This window comes from Trichomycterus rosablanca, chromosome 15 (assembly GCF_030014385.1).
Source record: "Trichomycterus rosablanca isolate fTriRos1 chromosome 15, fTriRos1.hap1, whole genome shotgun sequence".
Lineage (NCBI taxonomy): Eukaryota > Metazoa > Chordata > Actinopteri > Siluriformes > Trichomycteridae > Trichomycterus > Trichomycterus rosablanca.
The window spans coordinates 24678577-24697823 of record NC_086002.1 but is presented as its reverse complement, the minus strand read 5'-3'; the positions used below and the strand labels follow the sequence as shown (position 1 = coordinate 24697823).

At 39.5% G+C, this 19247-nt stretch overlaps 2 protein-coding genes across 2 annotated transcripts; both read right to left on the bottom strand.

Annotated features, from left to right (window-relative positions):
• Positions 1-15231: 15231 nt before the first annotated feature.
• On the bottom strand, positions 15232-15651 carry LOC134328971 (histone H2A-like). The gene has a single exon (XM_063010209.1). It carries the CDS (start codon positions 15631-15633, stop codon positions 15247-15249), a length of 387 nt encoding a protein of 128 aa, XP_062866279.1. The 5' UTR covers positions 15634-15651; the 3' UTR covers positions 15232-15246.
• Positions 15652-16833: 1182 nt separating this feature from the next.
• LOC134328858 (histone H1-like) lies at positions 16834-17460 on the bottom strand. Its single transcript, XM_063010089.1, has one exon. It carries the CDS (start codon positions 17454-17456, stop codon positions 16839-16841), a length of 618 nt encoding a protein of 205 aa, XP_062866159.1. The 5' UTR covers positions 17457-17460; the 3' UTR covers positions 16834-16838.
• Positions 17461-19247: the final 1787 nt, after the last annotated feature.

The window sequence follows — 19247 nt, the reverse complement described above, 5'->3', positions numbered from 1 at the left end:
TTAAATATCTGCAGAAATGTGAGGGGTGTACTCACTTTTGTGATACACTGTATATATACAGTATATATATATATATACGTATATATATATATATATATATATACAGTATATATATATATATATATATATATATATACACAGTATATACAGTATATACATATATATATATATATATATATATATATATATATATATATATATATATATATATATATATATATATATATATATATATATATGGATTTATATATACCTAGCCTTTCCTTCAGACCGGCCGTTTGTAAATTTGTTTCGGCATTGTAAAAGTGTTTCAGCTCTAGTAAATTTGTTTTTGTTGTAAATTTGTTTTCTAAAATGTTAATTTGTTTTGCACTTCTTGGCCACTGTAGTTTTTCCTCAGTAAATTGGTCCACAATCGATTTGATGTTTTTTTTTTTTCTGTAACTAAAGTTAATTTTAATAATTTTGCCGTTATAAACATGTTAAAAAAAGAAATTCAACAGGGCTTCTATGCAACCCTAAACCCTATTACAATGTACTATAATCGCCATTTTTGTCACATTTTTTTATATTGTACAATTAGGTGTGACAAATAGCCATTAGAGACATGACAATGTAGCCCAAAAAAAAAACCATACTAGGATATAAGACAAAGTGGGAGAACAGAGCAGTGAATGATAAAAAATTCATATTAAGTCAAATCAGTAAATTTGTAATAAGATTGAAATAAAACAAACAAATAGCTTTAAAAACCTTTCAGTGCTTGTGAAAGTAGCATTAGAGACACGTTAGGATAAAAAAATACATCTAAAACACCTGCAGCGGTGTAGGACGAGGTGTAGTGTGAATAAAACATGAAGGTAAAATTGTGTTTAGGAATGTGTAATATATAAATGGACAACGCTTGTGTTTGTTGGTAGCTTTTGCAGGTATGTGTGTGAGAGAGAGAGTAAAAAATGTAAGTAAAATAGGTGGATGTGTGTCACCTGGACTGCTAGAGCCATTAATGTTTTGTTAAAGTGGGTGTTAAAGTCATGAATGAGTGATTAACTAAATAAACAATGAATACATTAAGTAAATAAATAAAAATTGAGTAAATAAGTTTTCAGATTCTTCTGTGCTGAACAATACTGACTTATAAAGTCTTTATAAGTGACATCTGTGTTAAAAATGTGTTTGTATATTTCACTGTATTGTGAGAAATGGGACGTTATAAGTCATATTCTGCTAAAGCATAACGTTTCATAAACATATTTCAAAGCCAGACTCATCTTGATTAAAGTGAAAGTGATCTTAGCTGTGTATCAATAAAAGCCAAATAAGTGAAATGAGACATTTTATGTGTCGGTGTTAGCTGTGTTAAAGCTACGTATATGTATATATATATATATATATATATATATATATATATATATATATATATATATATATATATATATATATATATATATATCTATATATATCATCTCTCTCTCTCTCTCTCTCTCTCTCTATATATATATATATATATATATATATATATATATATATATATACAGTGTATCACAAAAGTGAGTACACCCCTCACATTTCTGCAAATATTTCATTATATCTTTTCATGGGACAACACTAGACATGAAACTTGGATATAAGTTAGAGTAGTCAGTGTACAGCTTGTATAGCAGTGTAGATTTACTGTCTTCTGAAAATAACTCAACACACAGCCATTAATGTCTAAATAGCTGGCAACATAAGTGAGTACACCCCACAGTAAACATGTCCAAATTGTGCCCAAAGTGTCAATATTTTGTGTGACCACCATTATTATCCAGCACTGCCTTAACCCTCCTGGGCATGGAATTCACCAGAGCTGCACAGGTGCTACTGGAATCCTCTTCCACTCCTCCATGACGGAGCTGGTGGATGTTAGACACCTTGAACTCTTCCACCTTCCACTTGAGGATGTGCCACAGGTGCTCAATTGGGTTTAGTCCATCACCTTTACCTTCAGCTTCCTCAGCAAGGCAGTTGTCATCTTGGAGGTTGTGTTTGGGGTCGTTATCCTGTTGGAAAACTGCCATGAGGCCCAGTTTTCAAAGGGAGAGGATCATGCTCTGTTTCGGAATGTCACAGTACATGTTGGAATTCATGTTTCCCTCAATGAACTTCAGCTCCCCAGTGCCAGCAACACTCATGCAGCCCAAGACCATGATGCTACCACCACCATGCTTGACTGTAGGCAAGATACAGTTGTCTCGGTACTTCTCACCAGGGCGCCGCCACACATGCTGGACACCATCTGAGCCAAACAAGTTTATCTTGGTCTCGTCAGACCACAGGGCATTCCAGTAATCCATGTTCTTGGACTGCTTGTTTTCAGCAAACTGTTTGCTGGCTTTCTTGTGCGTCAGCTTCCTTCTGGGATGACGACCATGCAGACTGAGTTGATGCAGTGTGCGGCGTGTGGTCTGAGCACTGACAGGCTGACCTCCCACGTCTTCAACCTCTGCAGCAATGCTGGCAGCACTCATGTGTCTATTTTTTAAAGCCAACCTCTGGATATGACGCCGAACACGTGGACTCAACTTCTTTGGTCGACCCTGGCGAAGCCTGTTCCAAGTGGAACCTGTCCTGGAAAACCGCTGTATGACCTTGGCCACCGTGCTGTAGCTCAGTTTCAGGGTGTTAGCAATCTTCTTATAGCCCAGGCCATCTTTGTGGAGAGCAACAATTCTATTTCTCACATCCTCAGAGAGTTCTTTGCCATGAGGTGCCATGTTGAATATCCAGTGGCCAGTATGAGAGAATTGTACCCAAAACACCAAATTTAACAGCCCTGCTCCCCATTTACACCTGGGACCTTGACACATGACACCAGGGAGGGACAACGACACATTTGGGCACAATTTGGACATGTTCACTGTGGGGTGTACTCACTTATGTTGCCAGCTATTTAGACATTGATGGCTGTGTGTTGAGTTATTTTCAGAAGACAGTAAATCTACACTGCTATACAAGATGTACACTGACTACTCTAAGTTATATCCAAGTTTCATGTCTATAGTGTTGTCCCATGAAAAGATATAATGAAATATTTGCAGAAATGTGAGGGGTGTACTCACTTTTGTGATACACTGTATATATATATATATATATATATTAGGGCTGTCAAACGATTAAAATTTTTAATCGCGATTAATCTCAGAATTTTACATAGTTAATCGCGATTAATCGCATAAAAAAAATCTGTGTAAATGTTATAGAAAACAAGGATTTTAAGTGAAATGTTACAATTAAAATGGTGAACATATTTTATGCTAAATGTACTTATGTTAAAAACTGCTGGGACAAGAGAAAACTGTAAGGGAGTTTTATTCACTCACATATTAGGCAGTAATACTATCTAGCAGAGAACCTTGACTTCGTATATATGTCAGATGCGTAGTTATTGTAACAGACTTTTCTGTGGTTGTATCGTGACGATGGTTTGATGGACGTTTCTACACAAAGTGAGTGTGTTTTCACTAGGGATGCATCGATACCATTTTTTCCCAACCGAGTACGAGTACAAGTACATGTATTTTTGTACTCGCCGATACCTATTTAGAATGATGCAATCTGGAGCATTATGGAATAGTTTAGTTTTTAGTGTAAAATAGTGCAGTGGAACAGTTGCTTGCCATCACTAATTGTAAAAAAAAAAACACCGCACAGACATTATTGAGAAAGCTTCTGACAAGCTAACGTAAACGTTCATTAATAAACGCACGTAATTAACGTTGTGCATACATGCGATGCGATTCTGCTGATTTAAATATTTACTTTAAAAAGATAATACAGTCCGATCCCATCTGAGCCGATTCTATCAGCACGTTCGTGGTTCACCTCGGTAAATCGTAAACGACTCTGAGTCGACTCCCGCTCTGTGGTAATAACCAGTATAATTAAGCCTGAGCTTTATAAGGTAAGCGAGTCACACAAAATGTTCTGTAGTATTTGGTGTTTATTTACAACCGCATCATTTATTATAACAGTAAACACGGAGAGACGACTGAGAAAAGAAACTTACGCTGCGCTTACAATGAATCGATTCTTGAATCACTTGTATCGACACTGTGAACAGAGAATTGAACACAAACACAGCGGTCGCTGCTTTTGTAACCGGTTTATCTTCGCTGTTAGCTCTATTTTAAAGGGTTTTTTTTGTCAAACGGAACTAAATAACATTAAACGTGCGTGTGAGCGTGGTCAGTGAGAATAATTCAATCTGTCTCCCGTGGGTGAAAAATTAATTGCTTTAGTTTTAGAAGTGAAAAAATCTCGTAATGTAATTAGTGCGTTAACGGCACTATTTTTTTTAATCTCGTTAAATTGAGATTGCGTTAATGCGTTATTATCGCGTTAACTTCGACAGCCCTAATATATATATATATATATATATTTACAGTGCGGTCAAAATCAGCCACTGATTGTGCAGGTTCTCCTACTTAGAAAGATGAGAGAGGTCTGTAATTTTCATCATAGGTACACTTCAACTATGAGAGACAAAATGAGAAAAAAAAATCCATGAAATCACATTGTAGGATTTTTAAAGAATTTTTTTGTAAATTATGGTGGAAAATAAGTATTTGGTCAATAACAAAAGTTCAACTCAATACTTTGTAACAAAAAGTGTTAATGGTCGTCTTTTGGACAACTGTCAAGTCAGCAGTCTTCCCCATGATTGTGTAGCCTACAGAACTAGACTGAGAGACCATGTAAAGGCCTTTGCAGGTGTTTTGAGTTAATTAGCTGATTAGAGTGTGGCACCAGGTGTCTTCAATATTATACCTTGTCACAATATTCTAATTTTCTGAGATACTGAATTTGGGGTTTTCATTAGTTGTCAGTTATAATCATCAACATTAAAAGAAATAAACATTTGAAATATATCAGTCTGTGTGTAATGAATGAATATAATATACAAGTTTCACTTTTTGAATGGAATTACTGACATTAATCAACTTTTTCATGATATGCTAATTTTATGACCAGCACCTGTATATATATATATATATATATATATATATATATATATATATATATATATATATATATGAAATGTCATGATGGGGACCCCTGCCCTAGACCAACTCACTCAATTTTAGAAAGTGAATCCTACATTTAATAAAATGTTCAATAAACAGATTAAGTAGTTTTTTTAATCAAATTCTATTTATAGTTCACATGAAAAGAATACATGTCAAAATAAATACATACCATGTTGTCCTCTTGTTTATCCTCTTGTTTATCCTCTTGTTTAGATAGATAGATAGATAGATAGATAGATAGATAGATAGATAGATAGATAGATAGATAGATAGATAGATAGATAGATAGATAGATACTTTATTAATCCCGAAGGAAATTGAGGCCTCAGTAGCAAGTTACATAAATCAAAGTCAAAAAGTAAGTAATAGTACACACTACAGAGATTTACAATATACAAAAAAGTATCTGTATAGCCACAACACACAACAAAAACAGGACCTGAGGGTACATATGGTACATGTGATACATATGAAGGTGTTATTTCAGTTAACACTGCAAGGCTAGTATGGATTATTAGTCACAGTTGTAAGATATAAATAATAAAAAGAATTTAAAGTGAATTATAAAGTATAGAGTATAAAGTGAAACCACAGTGCAATATAGGAAATGTAAGAAAAAGTACGAAAATGTGCAGATTTATGTACATAAGGTGCGGATGTGCTGTCAGTGCATGTGCACATTAGTGCCCACAAATGTGAACACTTACGTGCTCACCCACATTCACATATTATTGTACATGTACAAGTGACACAATTCTGTTACATTCAGTCCTCAGTTCCTCCCCGTCCCCTCTGCGTAGAGTTAAAGAGCCTAATGGCTCTGGGAACAAAGGATTTCCTGAGTCTGTCTGTAGAGCAGCTCTGTGACAGTAGCCTGCCACTAAACACACTTCTCTGTTGCAGAAAAGTTGTGTACAGTGGATGGTTTTGATTGTCCATAATGGAAAGCACTTTGTTCAGAGTCCGTCTCTCTGTTACAGTAACAAGTGAGTCCAGCTCTATTCCGACCACTTTTCCAGCTTTCCTGACCAGTTTATCCAGCCGTGTTGCATCCCTCTTCTTAATGCTGCCTCCCCAGCACACCACACTATAAAAGAGAGTGCTAGCAACCACAGATTGATAAAACATCTGTAGGAGTGTCCTACCTATGCTGAAGGACCCCAGCCTTCTCAGGAAATAAAGCTGTCTTTGTGTCTTTTTGTATATAATGTCCGTGCTTTCAGACCAGTCCAATTTATCATCCAGCTGCAGTCCAAGGTACTTGTAGGTCCTTACTAACTCCACATTAGACTCCTTAATAGAGACTGGCTGAAAGGGATGCCAAGATCTACGAAAGTCCACCACCATCTCTTTAGTTTTCGATGAATTTAACTGTAGATGGTTCAACTGGCACCAAGCAACAAAGTCATCCACCAGGTTCCTATACTCCTCCTCCTGTCCATCCCGTACACACCCAATAATCACAGTGTCATCAGAGAACTTTTGCATGTGGCAAGTCTCTGAGTTGTAATTAAAGTCCGATGTGTATAGTGTAAACAGGAAAGGGGAAAGCACAGTCCCCTGTGGTGCTCCAGTGCTGCTAACCACAGTCTCTGAAGTACAATCCCTCAGTCTGACATACTGTGGTCGGCCAGTTAGGTAGTCCGTGATCCATGATACCAGGTATGGGTCCACTTGCATCCTGGTCAGTTTATCCCTTAGTAGGAGGGGCTGGATGGTGTTGAAGGCACTGGAGAAATAAAAAAACATGATTCTCACAGCGCAGTTCCCCTTGTCCAGGTGAGAGTAAGCCCGATGAAGAAAGTAGAGGACAGCATCTTCTACACCCACCTTCTCCTGATAGGCAAACTGTAGTGGGTCCACAGCATGCTTAACCTGGGGTCTGATGAGATGTAGGAGCAGTCTTTCCATAGTCTTCATTATGTGTGACGTTAGTGCAACAGGCCTAAAGTCATTTAGCTCACTGGGACACCCTGATTTTGGCACCGGAATGATGCATGACGTCTTCCACAGTGTTGGGACCCTCCCCAGTCGCAGGCTCAGGTTGAAGATGTACTGTAAAGGTTCACCCAGTTCAGCAGCACAGGACTTGAGCATTTTAGAAGACACTTTGTCCGGGCCTGCAGCTTTCCTTGTGTGAAGTCTTTTTAGCTGACCCTTAACCTGATCCGCAGTGATGTAAGGGTGAGACGGAGGAGGGGTGCTGACGACTTGGTCTGAAGCGCTGGTGAATAGAATGTGTGAAGAGGGTATTGAAGAGGCTGTGGTGTCTGTGCAGATAGCCTGGTGGAGGTGAGTGTGGGTTTGCATATGAGAAGGTGAGGAGTTAACAGCTGGACAGGCGTGAACAGTAGAAGTAGCAGGATCCTGGTGGGGGGAGGTTATGGGTGTGATGTCGTGGCAGTCAGGAACAGTTAGTGCTGGAACAGCAGAGTCAAAACGGTTAAAGAAGATGTTGAATTCGTTCGCTCTCTCCCCGTTTCCATCTACTGTGCTGTTCTTCCTCTGCTTACAGCCTGTGATGGTCCTCATTCCATCCCATACCTCCCTAATGTTATTCTCCTGCAACTTTTGTTCAACCTTCCTCCCATACGCTCCTTTCGCCTCTCGTAAGCAGACTTTTAGTTCCCTCTGTACGTTCCTCAGCTCCTCCTGGTTCTTGTCTTTGAAGGCCCTCTTTTTTTTATTTAGAAGGTCCTTGACATTGCTGGTAATCCAGGGCTTGTTGTTGGCGAAACAACGCACAGTTTTCGTGGGAACATATAAGTCCATGCAAAAGTCCATGTAATCTGTAACACAGTGTGTAATGCCCTCAATGTCCTCACCATGTGGTTCCTGCAGCACACTCCATTCAGTGGATGCAAAACAGTCTCTGAGAGCCTCCTCTGCTTCTGCAGTCCATTTCCTGAAGGTTCGTGAAGTTGGTGGTTGTCTTTGGACGAGGGGCTTGTAATGAGGTTGTAGATAGACCAGGTTGTGATCTGATTTCCCCAGAGGGGGCAGTGGTGTGGTGGTGTATGCATCCTTAATATTACTGTAGAAGAGGTCGATTGTTCTGTTTTTCCTGGTCGGACAGTCTACATATTGATGAAAAGCAGTGAGTGTAGAGTCCAGATTAACGTGATTAAAATCACCAGATATGAAAAAGAAAGCGTCCGGATGCTGTGTTTGAAGCCTCGCGATGGTAGTGTGGATGACGTCACACGCCGTCTCTGCGTCTGCCCGTGGAGGAATGTAAACACAGACAGCAATGGCGTGGGAGAACTCCCTGTTGTTTATCCTCTTGTTTATCCTCTTGTTTGTCCATTCTCTGTAAAGTTTAGTACACATTTGAAATATCAGTAAAATTATTTTGCTTCAGGTCAACAATCAAACAGAAAAAAACCCAGATGAACCTAAATGTAAGTGCATGTTATCACAGAGCTCATGGTGCACTTTACCCTCCCCCACCACTTAGTTACACGCGGGAATCTACATTTTAGGAACACCTGAATTTAAAGGTATCCAGTACAAAACCATCACTGACTGTAGACTCAAACTGCTAAAACACATGATTACATTCACACCTGTGTGTGTTTTATCTACATTTAAACCCTCATTTGTTTAAATACCAAGTCATGCAGGTGAAAAACGAGGTGAAAGCATCAGTATGTGTTGTGTGTTGGACGGATTAAAGCTCTGAGTACAGCCTGAGTTTACAGTTGAATAGAAGAGTAAAACAGGTCTTACCTGCAGCAGCTTCACACTTTCCTCGTGCTCCAGTCTGTTCCTCTCTCGGGACTCCAGCTCGTGCCGCTCCACACAGCGCTGATGATGCTCGCGCAGCCTCTGAAACCTCCGTGTCTCGCGCGCACCGAGCATGATTATAATGATGCGTTCAAGGTGCACAGAGAAAGTGCAGAACTGCACACGTGCGTTTATGATGGCGGGGTGTTTTATCAAATGTTTCAGTGCCAATTTACTTCTCATGAAGTTAATCACTCTCCCATAAAATCATTACCCAAACACAGCTTCAGAGACATTTTATTAAACGCTTTAATGTGTTGTAGAAATCTGTACATTAAAGAAAATACAACATTCTTTTTAATAATATCAATTATCAGGTCAGGGGATGGCTTAATTAACTCAGAAGGAGCTCAAATTGTTGTATGACTTCAAAATAATTACTAAAACAAAAGAGGGCCTAGCAGTTCTCCATTTCAAAATAAAATACTGTATATTCATACAGATCAAGTTAATAAACAATTTCAGTGTGTCTTGAATGTAGCATTAGTAGTTCACAGGTGCTTAATTGCTCTCTCTCTCTCTATCCCCTCCCCCACCCTGACTCTGGACCTGTTATGCTCTGGATCTGAAGATGCACAAACCAGTGTGACATGAACGCAGTATGAAATGTCTTACCACAACACTACACTATATTTAATGCTATTTATTTTTACTGATGCTTTTACATCAGATACAGTAGATAACAACATATTGTGCTAAATAATTTAGCATGAACTACATGTATAGAACAAATGGATACTTCTGATCAAATTCCATGTTTTACTGATTTTGTAAAAGTAAGTACAATACAAAAAGAAAAATAAGTTTACACATTCTCTACAGGAAACAAAGTGCTGCACATTTTAATGCATGATTACTTTTTACTTGCTGAATGTAAGTACTAGGGAAAAAAACACAATGTGCCTGGTATAAAAGTAATAATGCATTAAAAAGCTAACTTTTTTTTTCTTTTAGTTACATACAGAAAAAATATTGTTCAAATTTCTATCCCATAGAAGAGACATTAAGACGTTTAAACCAATAACAAAACATGGAATTCAGCTAGCTGTGCCCAAACCACTGCGTATTATGTATTTATATAACATGTAGGACATCTTTATAGTGTGATTTGAATATTTGTGCTCTGTCATTCAATTTGAAAAGAGAAAACCTGATCCTGAAGTTTACTTGGAAAGCTTATGTTCTTGCCCCTCCCCCACACCCAGTCCTGCATAAATGTAAAAAAATTGCATAAATGTAAGTCGCTCTGGATAAGAGCGTCTGCCAAATGCCATAAATGTCAATATAATTTGATTATTACTGTTGTATATGTATACATAACAGTTAATGAAAGCAGTAGTATTAATTAAACAGTACATACAAAAAATCCCCAGATGTGGAACTGCATCGTCAAACATTTTAAAGTATGAGAACCAAGCACGTTAATCGTTAATCTATCCCATAATTCAACTGGAGCTGCAAGGATATTCAAAGCCAACTTAATCCAGTTGATCACTAGACCAATGTCCTCCTCAGTGGACATTTTCCTGCTCATTTATTTTAAAAAACCATTAAATACCCTGATGTGTGAAAACTGTACATTTACCATCCTAGGTTGGTTTGATGGTTATTCACCACCCACTGATAGGTACAGATATTTACCATGCTAGATATCTATCGGGTGGCTGTGATGCATTGGCAAGCTCTTGGATCACAGCTCTGAAGAGTTGATAAATAGTGATCAAGTCACTCAAAATGACTAAAGAGTTTCACTTGGTCAGCTTTTCAGTCAGTCAAATAAGGGTACTTCCATCAGGATGTGAAAGGGCTTGGACCCATGGGTCAGTCCGGCCTCATCAGAATTGGGTGTAACATAGATGCTTTGACAAAAGAACATGCTAGAAATGGCTGATATAAAAAGGGGCAGTGGAAAAAACATGGACATATGCATGTGAATGACCTGTGTTGCATTTTTGGCTAATTATTGTCATGTGTTTGTAGGGCGGCACGGTGGCTTAGTGAGTAGCACTGTCGCCTCACAACAAGAAGGTCCTGGGTTCAATCCCAAGGTGGGGCGGTCCGGGTCCTTTCTGTGCAGAGTTTGCATGTTCTCCCCGTGTCCGCGTGGGTTTCCTCTGGGTGCTCCGGTTTCCTCCCGCAGTCCAAAGACATGCCACCAGGCTAATTGGAAACACTGAATTGTCCTATAGATACCTAGCCGCTAGATGCACAAACCAGTGCATTGTAGTGCCGGTCCCAAGCCCGGATAAAATAGGGAGGGTCGTGCCAGGAAGGGCATCCGGCGTAAAAACTGTGCCAAATCAATGTGCGGATCATGATCCGCCGAAGAGCTGACCCCGCAACCGAGCGGGACAAAGGCCCAGGAGAAGAAGAAGAATTGTCATGTGTTTGTAAATACATCTTTTCGGATGCAACAACTCTTTTTATATGTGTGTTCAGTTTTAATCTGAGAAACAGCCTTTGAAAATGGGTATCGTTGAGTGTCATCTTTGTCTGAAGTACCTTTCGTGGTTGACCCAGCACCTAAAAAGGATTTGCAGTTCTCCCAGGGGCTTTAGTAAAGTTTAGTACTTGAAATTCTAAGTGTTGACCTTAAGAAAACATGGCAAGTCTGCATGGATTTTGCTCGAATCTTTGTCCAGATAAAAAATACTTTGGAATGCCTGAACGGTTCCAAATTTGAGTATGTTTATCTAGAGCCTCTGATGACAATGTAGCCGAAATGTCGGGCTCGTCTGACCTTTCTAGAGCCTGTTTGGACACGTTCCAATTCCAATATATTCCCATTCAAATCCCATAATAACTTTTTGGACACCACTTGGGCCGTTTGACTTAAAACTCAACTATGTGGGCAGTCAACACCTCTAGAAGTAGTCTGAAAAATCTGAAAGCTCTAGGTCCACATGAAGATTTTTAAGGCCTTTCAGTATTTCTCCTCCTTCACTGAGAAAGGCATAAGGCCAAGGTGCAAGTCTGCATGGATTTTGCTCGAATCGTTGCCCCAATAAAAAGTACTTCGGAATGCCCGAACGCTTCCAAATTTGAGTATGTTTGTCGACAATGTTGCCAAAATTTCGGACCCATCGGACCTTGCTACCCCGTTTGGACACGTCCAAATACCAATTTATTCCGATTCAGATTCTTACACGCTCTATGTAACACTGCTTTGAAAGGTCCGATCGACTCAAAACTCGAATGTGTGGGCTGTGGACACCTCTAGAAGCAGTGTGAAAAATCTGGAAGCCCTAGGTCCACTTGAACATTTTTAAGGCCTTCCTGTGTTTCTTTTGCCTGACTTTGAACCATTTCTAAAGGTTCCAGAACCTCTAGGACAACAAAACTTGTTTGCATTACAAACTACGAGTTTTCCCGAGTGTAACCATACCAAATTTGTCTACCTAAGTGCCCAATAAACATGTTAATTTAGTAGCTAAACGTTATAAAAACGGGGCGATTTTCCGCGATTTCCCGTGGAGTTAGCTCAAGCTGCTGGTGTCAAACAGCATCTACTCATCGAGACAAATCTATTGATATGTGTATCTTGCATGTTGACCACCGGGAAGTATGAAAAACGAGTGTCATTAGCATTCGGTTGCTAACGTAGGCCTCATAGGCTTGGCGGGAATAAACAGTCAAACACAGACACCGGGACTCGATTGAATCGTAATCTAGGAGTCCTCCCGAGTGCATGGGTACCAAATTTGTCCACCAAAGTGCCCGATAAACATGTTAATTTAATAAAAAAATTAATAAAAAACGGGGCGATTTTCGGCAATTTCCAGCGGAATTAGCTGCCGTTTCTGGTGTCAAATGACATCTACTCATCAAGACGAATCCATTGGTATGTGTTTCGTGTCTGTAGACCCTTGGGAAGTGTGAAAAATAAGCATTTGGGCCTTCACTACTGTATGCTGCTTATGGGACCCCACTCAAGTATTCAATATATTGCAAATGGGATGACTTTTCACTGTCCAAAAGCTGTATATTTGTCATGCCTTTATTATATTGGAAATGGGATAAGTTTATTTTTATTTGGTCCAAAACCAGTATAGTATGACCAAAACCCTTAAGAGATTTTTTCTTTGTTTCTCTGATCTTTTTCAAACTTGCACCATAGGTTGGGGAGGTGGAGACTTAGAGAGGAACGCAGATTTGGAAGTCCTACCTCGCTCCAAACCTGAGATCTGACATTCCCATTTCCAATATATCGCATAGGTAAAAAATATACTGGTTTTGGACACTGCAATTCGGACCATTAAGCCATGGATAGTGACTGAGGGACACGTGTAGTATGTATATATATATATATATATATATATATATATATATATATACACTGTATATATATATATATATATATATATATATATATCAGTGGCAGCTGCTGGTCTTTCAAAGAGGGGAAGCTCATTGTCGGCTTACGTCATAAAATTTGTCAATTTATTTATATATAAATGTATAAATTCTAGCCTTTGTTAGTTTTCGAGAAAATGGCATGAAATGGGTTGCAGTTTGTCTTCCGACAGAATATGTTAGCCCGTCCAACACGCTCAATTTAAGTACCAGAGCCGCTCTGCGCTCATTGGGCGTCTTGGTGACGCACTTTTCTCATTGGACGATCGTGCTTACGTCAAATGTCGCTTACTGGTCGGCGTTCTGCCCAGAGCCGTAGATAGAGAGAGTTGCGACACTCCTTGATCTCGCCGCTACGCGGTCACGTGGTTCATGTAACCCTCAATAGTTCCAAACAAACCCGGCGCTGTCATGTTCTCAAATGGGACAGGCAGCAGTAAATGAAATATTAAACGGCAAATAATAAACATTTGTACAATTTCTGGGTATTTTCAACTGCGTTTACATTTACTGCATCTGCTTTAATGTCAATTTGGTATATAAAGTGGAAGATTGATGTTTATAATGACTTGTTAATAGGTCGTTCTTGTTAACACACAGTACATTATATTAGCATACATTACATAATGCGATATCCTTAAGTAGTAGAGACAATATACAGTATAGACATTAAAGTTTTTTATGTTTTGTTTTTTGCATAAACTAATCTCCCTTCACTTTCCTGAGGATTCATAATAATAATCATTTTTGCTAAACACTAAGTCATGTGCTGGATTCATAAGGTTTACCTGCACTGAATGAACAGATTGATAAACACATTACCGTACCAAAAACATTATAGTGCAGGTACATGAAAAAGCATTCATTCATCTCTTATTTCATGAGTGATTAATAATTGATTCCTACATGTAATACATTAATGAATTCATTATGAATATGCACTAGTTCATTTTGTCTAATGTAAGTGGTGGACAAGGTAGACAAACCATGTAGTTGAGTTAAAGTAGAGATATCCAAGGTAACATATTACTCCAGTAAAAGTAGTAGTAAAAGTAAAAATACTCTTTACCTCCACTAAAGTACTAAACTAAATTTACCTTCAAATGTACTTAAGTATGAAAGTAAAAGTATAATGATTTATTGTGGTTCTAATGTTTTATGATCATTTCTGTAACAAGACTCTTGATTAATCAACTCATTTTAGGTGAAAAGACTCGTGTGTCATTAATTAAGCTTAACTGACTAAGCTAAATTGGGTTATACCTATTAATTAAGATAAACATGTAACATTTAGTGCTGAGCAAATGCTAAACAATAACAGTATTAAGTATATTAATGACATTAAATTCATAATTTTTTTAAAACAAAGCAACATACAGCTAAAAATGTTTGATAAGTAGTGGAAATGAATGGGGCTCTATGGGTTGTTTGGAACTATACAGAGCTCCACAACCCGGAAGCTGGGCAGAAAAAATGTCCCGCCCCCTTTCCAACGGTTCCCTATGGGAGTGTCGCCACTCTGTTCTCTCTACCGCTCTGGTTCTGCCGAATACATAGTATTTCCTCTATGCTGTTGGCGGGATTTATAATACTTTCCTTTCTTTCTTTGTGCTTTTAAAACACAGCCTACAATCGCATTTGAAGTATATAACTTTCTAAAAAAATATATTATTGATTATTTCGTTCATTTTGCTTATTATTAGTATTAATTTTTTTTTTGTTCCATGTGTATTACACAAACACGTTTGTTGCACCACTTTTAATCGTCTATATTGTTGGTTTTGCTACTGCAAGTGATCTATAACTTCACTTATGTATACATATATAGGGACATATGTAAAGATAAGATAGATAGGAAAAAAATCTAATCGTAAATATTGATTTAATTTTACCGTGTGATAAATCATGTTTTACAACGTGTGATTTTATGAACAATATTACATTTGTTTTGTTAACACATTATCTGGGGAAATTGCACTTCTTCTGTGGAAATGGGTGGCTCTTAAAAGAGCCTTTTGGTCAGAACACGAGAGCGACTTTACTTGGTCTTGGCTGCTTTCTCGGTCTTCTTGGGTAACAGAACAGCCTGGATGTTAGGCAGCACACCGCCCTGAGCGATGGTTACACCTCCAAGCAGTCTGTTCAACTCCTCGTCGTTACGCACGGCCAACTGCAGATGACGAGGGATGATACGAGACTTCTTGTTATCTCTGGCGGCGTTACCAGCCAACTCGAGGATCTCAGCGGTCAGATACTCCAGCACGGCAGCCAAGTAGACAGGAGCACCAGCTCCCACACGGTGGGCGTAATTACCCTTACGTAGCAGTCTGTGAACACGGCCCACGGGGAACTGAAGGCCGGCACGCGATGAGCGAGTCTTGGCTTTAGCCCTAGTCTTACCACCGGTCTTCCCGCGTCCACTCATTGTGATGATCAGATGCGTTCGTGGAACAAAACTGAAGTAAACTGGAGGAGAGCTCGAAGCGGTATAATATAGGCAAACTGCCTCTCTCCTATTGGCTTAGAGCGAAGGCACAGCTGAGCCAATCCTAAACGCGCCGTCATGTCTCAGTAACGAAACATACACGCCCCCCTCACATATTGCCCCGCCCCCTCCCTCCTCCCCTCTCTTCTTCTCCGTTCTCAATTTTTAAATAGCTTTATTTGACAAGATTAAATCACATTACAAATATATGCAGATCAATACATTATCAAGATAATTACATCAGTTCAAAGTATTTATTACAATTTCAAGAATAAAACAAATACAGAAAGAGTGTCCTCAGATCTTGTTTTTTTTTCTTTTCCCTTTTTATAGATGTTTATTTATTTATTTATGTATTCTATTATCATTATTATTATTTATTTATTCATATATTATTATCATTTTTTTTTTTTTATACTCTAAATTTTTGCTGAGTGTAACAAAATAGATTACAGTCTTAATATTGACCAAGGGAGTGAGTTTTTTTTTGTACGCAAGTGTTCATTTTTTAGTCTTCTGAGGTGGCATATGATTTGTTTAAAAACAATATCTGGGGGTATATTGCATTGTTCGATGATCATTTTACACCTAGTTTTCCAGATTTTTGTATTACCAATACAGACAACTAACCAATAAAGGTAATTTATGTTTTGAGAAGTGTTTTCAAAGATTCCAAACATAATTGTTTTTTTATTTATTTCAAAATCTAAGTTTAAAGTTTTAATTTTGCTCCTCCGTTCTCCCGTCCATGTAATGTATGATACAGAAAAGCTTCTCTTAAGCAACAATTACATTATATTATGTCACAATAACGTTTACACTAACAATTACATTATATAAAGAGCTCATATACGTGAGTGCACATACATATACACATTTATACGGACAGTTTTATGAGGATGTGTGACAAAATCATTATTATACATAAAACAGGACCAGTTATACTTAGTGTTTTTAACTCCTTGCTTATTACACTCTCCACAACATATGTATGTATGAATGGTTGCATGTATGAATAGTTGTATGTTTGCATGCATGCTTATATGTATGTATGTGTTCAGGAAACGCGACTCTTTATGGGAGGAAATAGGTGGCTCTTAAAAGAGCCGTTTTAAGAAAATGAAGATAATAAAACAGGAACATGTTTACTTCTTCTTGGGAGCAGCTTTTTTGGCCTTGACCGCTTTGGGCTTAGCGGTCTTGGGTTTGGCTGCCTTGGCTTTTTTAGGACTCTTGGCTGCCTTCTTGGGGGTCGCCGGCTTCTTAGCCTTCTTGGGGCTCTTGGTGGTTTTCTTAGCGGCAGCAGCGGGTTTCTTGACCTTCTTGGGGGACTTCTTAGCGGCGGGCTTCTTGGCTGTTACCTTCTTGGGCTTCTTTGCAGCGGCGGGTTTCTTTGCGGCCTTTTTCACTTTAGGAGCGGCGGCTTTTTTGGCCGCGGGTTTCTTCACCTCGATCTGCTTCTTGTTGAGCTTGAAAGAGCCTGAGGCGCCGGTGCCCTTGGTCTGCACCAGGGTGCCCTTGGTCACCAGGCTTTTGACGGCGAGTTTAACGCGGGAGTTGTTCTTCTCCACGTCGTATCCACCTGCAGACAGAGCTTTCTTCAGGGCGGCCAGGGACACGCCGCTCCTCTCCTTGGAAGCGGAAACAGCTTTGACGATCAGCTCGCCGACGCTGGGACCCGCTTTCTTGGGTTTGGCCGCGGTCTTCTTTTTAGGAGCCTTGGCGGGGGCCGAGCTGGCCGGTGCTGGAGCTTCTTCTACCATCGTTGTTGGAGCTGAAACGGCGCTAAGAAAGAGCGAGTGAAGCGCTGTGCTCTGTTGTACAGAGATTCCTCCCTCTTACGAGAGGGGGCGGGGCTTTATAGCACACATGAGAACTGTGTAGACTCAGCTCGGCCAGCGCAGCGTCTGTGTGCTTCCGTGACACATGCGCACTTGTGTTTTCTCATGGCAAATAATGATTAAAATACAAGTCCTGATATAAAATGCTTGGTAATAAAGTGCACGTCGGCCGAACATAAGTTCTCTCGTTCATGTAAAAGCCCGCAAAGGGAACCTAACGATGCTCTGTTTCCTTGTGTTCTGCTAAAACAGCACACCGCTCCTGATGTGTAAAGCGACGCAGCGCACATTTCACATCTTATTACACGTAAAAATATGCCGAGGAAACCCGATCTTCTTGTAGACACAGACTGAAAAGAGCAAACCAGACCTTGGTGTTTTCCACATGTATTTATAAGCGGATGTGAGCTTCATTTTCTACTAGAAAAATAGGCTGTTTAGTGCGAAGTAAAACACAGCTACCAAGCAGGACTAGGTCGAGTCCAGGGTGCTTAACTGTCATGTAGCTGAAAGAACAAATGGAAGAAAAAATAAATAATAAACATAACAATTTAGAATAATGATGATGATAATAAGAAGAATATTTAATGTTAACCATAATACTGGTAATAGTACTAATGGCAAAAAAAACAACCGTATTCACAATGATGCTTTTTCTAATTTGGAAATTCATGAGTTTCAGCCACAACAATAGCAAACAAGTGTTAACAAGTGTCATAAGCGACTTCTAAAGCAAAATCCACAAACACATAAAGAAAAGCTCGACTTCAAGAAAGTCCTGTGGCCTGACCGAAGCCCCACTGCACAGCTGAGGAATTCAGGTTTACCGTAATATCGATGAAGGCCCTCCTGAAATCAACATCAGTTTGAAGCCATACAAAAGCCTTTTTGACAGAATGGGTCCAAATTCCGACAGATACAGTTTCAAGTCTTATGAGAAGCGTGTGTGTGTGTGTGAGTGAGTGTTTGAGTGTGTGTGTGTGTGTGTGTGTGAGTGTGTGAGTGTGTGTGTGTGAGTGTTTGTGTGTGTGTGTTTGTGAGTGAGTGAGTGTGTGTGAGTTAGTGTGTGTGAGTGTGTGTGTGAGTGAGTGTGTGTGAGTGTTTGTGTGTGTGTGTGTGTTTGTGAGTGAGTGTTTGTGTGAGAGTGAGTGTGTGTGTGTGTGTGAGTGTGTGTGTGTGAGTGAGTGTGTGTGTGAGTGTGTGTGTGAGTGAGTGAGTGTGTGTGAGTGAGTGTGTGTGTGAGTGAGTGTTTGAGTGTGAGTGTGTGTGTGAGAGTGAGTGTGTGTGTGTGAGTGAGTGAGTGTGTGTGAGTGAGTGTGTGTGTGAGTGTGTGTGTGTGCGTGTGTGTGTGTGAGTGAGTGAGTGTGTGTGAGTGAGTGTGTGTGTGAGTGAGTGTTTGAGTGTGTGTGTGTGTGTGTGTGTGTGAGTGTGTGTGTGAGAGTGAGTGTGTGTGTGTGAGTGTGTGTGTGTGTGTGTGAGTGAGTGAGTGTGTGTGTGTGAGTGTGTGTGTGTGTGTGAGTGTGTGTGTGTGTTTGTGTGTGTGTGTGTTTGTGAGTGAGTGAGTGTGTGTATGTGAGAGTGTGTGTGAGTTCTTGTCTTTATATATTTGTGAGGACCAACCCCTGACAGAACACCAGCATTGTGAGGTCATTCTTCGTTGTGAGGACATTTTGCCTGGTCCGCACAAAGAAAATTCTAGAATAGGCTCCTATG

What these genes read in the sequence shown, in the direction of transcription:
- LOC134328858 (XM_063010089.1), bottom strand. Translation starts at nt 17,456, where the DNA reads ATGGTAGAAGAAGCTCCAGCACCGGCCAGCTCGGCCCCCGCCAAGGCT.
- LOC134328971 (XM_063010209.1), bottom strand. Translation starts at nt 15,633, where the DNA reads ATGAGTGGACGCGGGAAGACCGGTGGTAAGACTAGGGCTAAAGCCAAG.